This window comes from Citrus sinensis, chromosome 3, assembly GCF_022201045.2.
Source record: "Citrus sinensis cultivar Valencia sweet orange chromosome 3, DVS_A1.0, whole genome shotgun sequence".
Lineage (NCBI taxonomy): Eukaryota > Viridiplantae > Streptophyta > Magnoliopsida > Sapindales > Rutaceae > Citrus > Citrus sinensis.
The window spans coordinates 47,963,501-47,970,846 of NC_068558.1; the positions used below are offsets into that span (position 1 = coordinate 47,963,501).

Consider the following 7,346-nt stretch of genomic DNA (forward strand, 5'->3'; position numbering starts at 1 on the left):
GGTTTTAATACACTAGATTTTGAGCGTTGTTTCAACGGTAGACAAAGGTCAGTTTAATCCCTTAGGATTAAAGTTTGAACTATAATTTAAAAGTAACAATATTAAAATATTTGATAAGTATTATTTATTATATTTTTAAAATTATATTGATACGATTTTTTATTTGTATGATGAAAATTTTATATATTTTTAATAATTTTATCAAAATTATTATTTAAATTTTATATTTATTACATATAATATAATAATAATAATATTTTAGAGCAACTATAGTTTTGTAGTTTAAAAGTTACAGTATCTCAATGCTAAACAGAACCAAAATAATAATAATAATAATAAAAGTAATAAATATTATTTTTGTTTTTAATATCTATTATTGAATTTTTTTATAAGTATTATTATTAAATTATTTGAAATCAATATTTTAAAATTTGTGTTAGTACATATATTCATTGTTCAATAAGCATTAGATTATTTTTACAAAATCAAAATCAACTAGTTAAACAAAATGTCACCTTAATAAAAAGTAATTATAATTACTTATTTTTCAAAAAAGAGAACAAGATTACACCCACTCTACACCTAGGTTCCTCTCATTTTTGTTAATCAGTTGTATGGAACAAATAAAAATAGTAGGCTAGATTGTTGTGCATAGTATTCAATATTTTTCCCACTTGTTACAATTTGATTATCAGTAATCTATATGAAAGACGGTCATATGCAGTAATAAATCCTGTAAAACCACGAAGCATAAAGGTGAAATTAATTCAAGATTTCTTGGGGTACTAAACATACATGTGTGTGCAAGGAGCTCGTGTTTTGGACCTCCTTGGTCTAAACATACATTTTCTTTTAAATAATTTAGTAATTTTGTTTCTTTATTTCACCAAATACATATTTTTAGTTTATATTTGAACCAAGAAAAAGATTAAGAACAATGAAAAAAATAAGAAAGAACTATGAAGGCCGCGAAAATGAGAATATAGATTTATTTGTTGGTAAGGAAATAATTTTGTGGAAAACGATAAACTCGTTAAAAGGCATCTTTTAAGTAGGGTTTTGTTGGAATTTTTAATAGGTGCATAGAGTAAAAAATGAATTTGTAAGTTTTTATAATTGATGTGTCGAGAAAATGGGGGTTAAAACTAATTTAATGAATTTAAATAACACATAGCGTTTTCTAATTTGAAATAGCAAATTGCGGGTTTAGGTCGAATTTTTTCAAACTTAGGCCCAAGTCGATGTTATTGATAACAGATTGAGAGACGGGCTTGGTTCGAACTTGGGCCGGGCCTGGATGCCTAGCTTAGGCTTCCATTAAGTTTTTTAAATAAATTTTAGAATAAAACTAAAAGTTAAAAAAAACCACTTGAATTAAAGATGATTATTTAATACATAATATATTAATAGTCAAATAAATGAAATGGTAGAAACACAACATAGTAAATCACACACTTATAGATCATATATTATATAAATTATAAATTATTTTTTAATTTATAAGCACGTGTTTTTTTTTTTATAAACTCTTAACTAGACATATTCACAACAAACTTTAAAATTTTTTACCCATACCCATACTTCACAATGCATGCTAGGCCTAAAGCACTTGGGCAGGCATTAAGCTAAACTCGACTCACAGTCGTGTTTAGCTACTCCATTTATCCCAATACAATTTCTTTCCAATCATGGTCTTGATGTTAAATTAATGTAAACATTGTTATAATACACCATAATCACATGCACCAAACACACCCTTTACAACATGTATTAGAAGTCCGTTGTAGTATTAATCTTATCGGTGATGAATAACGGCATGGCTATTAGACATGTCGTCTTTAATAATAACTAACGGCATATAATTAAAATTTGCCATAAAACCTCTGCCATAATAAATCAATTTTGTTGTAGTGTACAATATTGATTTCGATTGCAATGTTACAATTGATACGACACGTTCTGTGCGGGCCTTCACATAAATGCATTTGAGCCACTTTCATATATGTATACAGAATGTCCTGCCCTAAAGCAACGGGTATTGTATGTCTAGAATATGGTATTTAATTGCTTGTTTTGTTTGGCCACTTTTATGAATTGTTGTTTGTTAGTATGAGTGAAAGCATTTGTTGTCACTATTTCCTGAAGTTCCGTTGTGTTATTCTTATTGGACAGTCGTAGACAGCCAGTGCCAATTCAATTGAGAGGGAGAGTACTTAGAAAAGAGTTATATGATATTTAATTAATTGGTGGCAATGAAAATGCTGGTGCAATTTGAAGAAACTAAGTTTCACATATCTCAGTCGCAGCATCAATGGTGCCAATAATGTGGTCCGGCCAATTATTCGATTCGGTTCGACTCTTGGCCCATTAGAGACCGGGTTCAAATCACTGACAACTTCAGGATTGTAATCAAGAACCTCATTGCTGTATTCATCAGCCAATAAACATCCATAATCCTTTGATTTTTAGAAAATTTGAAGAACAAAAAATAAAATCGGGAGTTAATTAAGAATTGGACGCGTTGATGATTGATTAGCGGTATCCAGTAGAAGAGTGGGCAGTGGGCTTCTTATTAGTCATAAGTATTATATCCCCTGCCACTTCGGCATTGGCCGAAGTGGTGGGCTGCTGCCCTCACAAGGCTTGTGAGGGCAGCGGTTCTAGCCCCCACAAAAGCATTGTGGGGGCTAAATGTTCTTAATATGTAAAAATCATTCTCCCTTGCGAAATGCGAGTGGATGATGGACATCCTCCTTTGTGAAAGGTTATTTGTCTGAGCATGTACTTCACATAATTCAATGTAATAATGTAAGTCCCACTCATGTATATCTGATTGTAATTATCAGTGTAATATATCTGCTATAATAGCAGTTGTTGTAAATATCTGTGTAATACAGTAATATGATGTTTAATCAGTATTAAAAAAAAAGTATTATATCCCCTTTATTAAATACTTATTGTACATGACAAGTGATTGTCTTGAAAATTAATAAGAAGATTAATGGGTCAACCAATTCAAAACAAAGATTTTGACTAAACGATCAGTTGTTTGTCATCCCATCTTCACCACGTCATTCTCCAAATAAAGTCCTTGATTCGTCTTCTTCTAAGTAAACTAATGCTATATTATTTCTTAATAAAAAGAAATTTACATGGTAAGTTAGGATTAGAATATATATATTCATTCTCTAGTGAAGATATTCTTTTTTTTTTTATGTGGACATACTTTTAAATAATAAATTTAAAATTAATTTTTTTAAACCATACAGTTTTATAGTTCATTAAAAAATAACTCTCTGAAACTAAAAGACTAAGATCATGTTTAAATTAAAAAAAAAAAGGCACATACAACTAAGAATGATTATATATATAGACATACAAAAAAAATTGTAAATTCACATGCAGAAAAAAATGAAATTAAAAATTATGATAATTAAATTCGTTGAGGTAGCTAAAGATCAATTACTAGAAACAAAACAATAAATGGTTTATTGATAAATTATCTTCCATTTCACCCAAGTGAGTAGGAAAAAAAAGTTTAGTCAAAGCTTCTACTGTTTGAAGAATGTAACGGAACTCCCTTGTGCATGCTTTAAAACTCATCCAAACCTGCTGACGTTATATCAGACATCGAGTCAAGGGTCTTTTTTTTTGTTTTTTTTTACCTATTTTGCCCCTAATATTTTAGGAATATCAATCAAGTAAATGATTTATATGATGAGCAGCAACGTGCTCTTCTTCCGCATTCTTCTCAAATACATGACACTCAATTTAATGAATTTTATGGCAATATAAACGAGTTTCGTTGTAAGAACCATACAGAAATTTTGTAATGTACATGGGGTTCGAATTAAGTTGAGTTTTGTGGTGACATGAACAAACTTCGCTATAAGAGCCATATAGAAAATATGTTATATGCATAAGCGACCCAAATTAAGTCGATATATACTTGATAATTGAATTAATAAAAGCCCGTGACAATTAGGTGGGTTAGGTTCTTTTATAACTATGTAGTGATGTCTATGTACGATCGAATGCAATATATTTATCTATGTCAATTTTTTAGATATTTATCTTATGAATACAAAGTTCACAAACATCATAGTATTAAATTAATTCAATCACTAAGGGTATATAGGTCATTTTACTTGATTCATATTCTCAAAACATTAAACTTTATAATCACTTAGGACAAAATAGTAAAATGATCAATAAAATAGTTAACAAAATTGTTATAACATAAGGGGTTCAAATGGATTTAAACACATGATAGGGTTCTAATTACTTTCCTTAGACAGGAGAGGGTGTTTGGCATTTTTTTCATGCGAGAATGAGTTCAAGTTATAGTGGTTATATGTGGAATTCATTTTCTTTTTAGTATTTAAAAATAAATTTGGCTCATTCTTAAACACACACAAATTTTTGGTATCATAAATCAATTTACAATGCTGTAAAAATTAATTTACGATGTCATAAATCCATCCCAGGCTTTAATTCTAAATTAAAATTTTTGAATGAAATTTTAATATAATTTTCAATGTTTCTAAATTGCACCATCATAATATAATTTTTGAATGAAATAGTGATTTATTTATTTTGTTTTACGTGCAGAGGACTGAGATTACCTGTTTCGAACAATGCATATAAATAAGGTAATAACACTAAAATTTCAAAATCTTAACTACGTTGGGCAGCGAATCCCAAAATTCGGAAAGAGACAAGCTTCTGGCAATTTCTCTTTCTTATGGGCTCAGCCTCAGCCATCAACCGATCAAAGAATCCAAAACAAATAATAATAATAAGGACCTTTCTATGTTACAGAATCTGTAACATACAACCACCCAAAAACAAACCTCTAAGTGTTGCTATTCAAACAATTGAGGGGTTGTGTAAAATTTGTTTTGGGTGAGCTGTAAGTTACAGAATCTGTAACTTAGCAGCACCCTAATAATAATAATAATAATAATAAAGAAAAAAAAAGTGGGGCAGGCTCTCATAGAGGAATGGGCAAAATATCCGATAAGGAACAAGATTTCAGCAACAGAAATAGGCTTAACTTTCATTACGCAAAAACAGTTAAAATCGATTGAATTTATTTATGCATAACATCGTGGGTTTAATGTACATATCCAATGATGCCCAATTGCTATGAACCAGTGGCCCATGGCACATGTAAACGAGACAGCGACCGTGACGAACAGCCACGCTCAACATAACAAACTTGAGAAAAATATAGACATTGATATCATAAGCGCAGAGCCGCAAATGGCGAATTTATTGTAAAACCAGTGAGCTTTGATATGATGGCACAGCTAAACGCGGCCCACTAACAAATAACTAACACATACCAAGTAATTACAACGTACAAGATGGACCGGCCGGTTAAAAATATGTATACAAACGTACACGCGTAACAAACCACAGCGTTCAATCTACAAACATGCCATGGACGGCGGCTGCTGTTCCTGTGGCTGTGCATCTTCATCAATCCACGTGGACGTGGTATCACAGCTGAACGTCCATCCGCAAGAATTGCTGTACCACCCACCATTCATCAACTCAGGCAACTCAATCTCCCCCCAAAAGTCATCACCGTCCGATTCCGAGACATCACTCTTTTCTGATGAAATGAGTCCGGCATGTGCTGCCTTAGCCGCTGCCTCCTGAATATCTCTAGCCGCACGCGTGGAAGGTCGTGGCAAGGCCTCAACCTTGTCAGGAAAATTTAGCTGAGCTTTTCGTCCCTTTAAGCAATACGCAGCAACGTCATAAGCCCTAGCTGCCATTTCCGGCACGGGGAACGAACCCAGCCAAATGCGTGTCTTTTTGCGTGGCTCTCTAATTTCAGACACCCATTTGCCCCACCGTCTCTTCCGGACACCGCGATAGACAGGGTGTCGCGTGCCGCCTGTTTGTGAGCTGGATTTACGGTGAATTGCGGTGGCTGTAGCGGTGGCACTGTCAGTCAATTCATGTTCAGTGTATGTGTATGGTTGTTGCTCCATTTACATTTTACATTTAAGAGCTGCTGGCTTTGAGTGCATGTCAAAGACTCAAAGACAATTTATATTGTACAATGACGTTGTAACGGTGACTGCAATTACTATACTACCCATGTCTAATCTATCATTGTCAAAATTAAAAAAAAAAAAAAAACAAAAGAAGCATACAGGAGCCTAGCCTTAGCACATCTCACGCGCACTTCTCTTCCACGTGGAGAATGTCTGGAAATAGTGCGGTGTTAAACAATAATAAAAAGAGCACCACTTGTGGAAAAAAAGTTGAAAGCGCGTGGAGGTGTAGAGGGGCTGAGGGGTTGTGTTTCCTACCAGGATTGGTGGAGCATTGACACATTGGCACAATAATGACCGAGCAACCTTTTCAAGAAAGCTCGCTATCCAACTTCTTAAGACGACTATAGCTTTTGGTCGAGTAGAGAGTTCACATGACTGAGGGTAACACGAGAATTTAGTGATTAACTTTTGTGTCTTTTTTTTTTTTTTTTTTTTTTTGTGTGTGATTTTTTTTCATGATATTTTATACATTTTGTAGCGAGGAAGCTGCCTTGATTATGATACAAATAAATGTGTAGAGACATCCATTATTATTATTACATGTATAATATACGTCAACTAATTAATATTTTTGTCTTATTTCTTGGCCATACGAGACACCCTGTTTTCAAGGTCATGAACTTGCATAGATAGTGACTTGATAGGGACCGTGTATGATTACAAAAGCTCTCCGGGATTTCTAATCAACTTCATTATGCACTAAGCATGCGTAATGGCACAAATCAGTATTGAACATTTTGGTCGGTATGCATGTTTTGTAATTTTGAAGCGACACGAGAGAAGTTGAACTAAATTAACCGGGAAAGTGAAGTAAGAGATAACTAAGCGTAGAGCAAGATATAGTTATAATGCTTTGAGTGCCTGATGATGAGTTAGGGCTAATGACCGATGAAATAGACTAACCCTTGATCCTTATATATATTCAAAATACAGCTGGCTTCCTGTGATTTTATAAGGCAGCAGCTTCACTGGTTAAGCAATAAAAGTGGTACTTTTGATTGGCTAACCAAAGAGCAGAAGATCAGAGAAGTAGCTGTGCGGGCTCGACCAAATAATGATTTAGTTTCTTCGTAAAGAAGAAAGGAAAATACGTACTAATAAAACCAAAGACCTTCAACCACACTATTTACCCTAAAGAAAAGAACAGTAGATCTCGAATACGGAGTGAGAAATTCTCTTTTTCTGTTTCGGGAATGACCGCAATTTATATAATTTAATTTATCTTTTCCTCGTCAAAAATGGGCACCTACCATTCACCAATTGGAAGCTACC

General features: G+C 33.1%; 1 protein-coding gene across 1 annotated transcript; it reads right to left on the reverse strand.

The window, feature by feature from the left end:
• Positions 1-5,082: 5,082 nt before the first annotated feature.
• LOC102628492 (ethylene-responsive transcription factor ERF023) lies at positions 5,083-6,059 on the reverse strand. Its single transcript, XM_006491416.4, has one exon. It carries the CDS (start codon positions 6,003-6,005, stop codon positions 5,433-5,435), a length of 573 nt encoding a protein of 190 aa, XP_006491479.2. The 5' UTR covers positions 6,006-6,059; the 3' UTR covers positions 5,083-5,432.
• Between the last annotated feature and the right edge of the window lie 1,287 nt (positions 6,060-7,346).

Excerpts from the sequence above, each read along its gene's own strand:
- LOC102628492 (XM_006491416.4), bottom strand. The coding sequence starts at position 6,005 with ATGGAGCAACAACCATACACATACACTGAACATGAATTGACTGACAGT.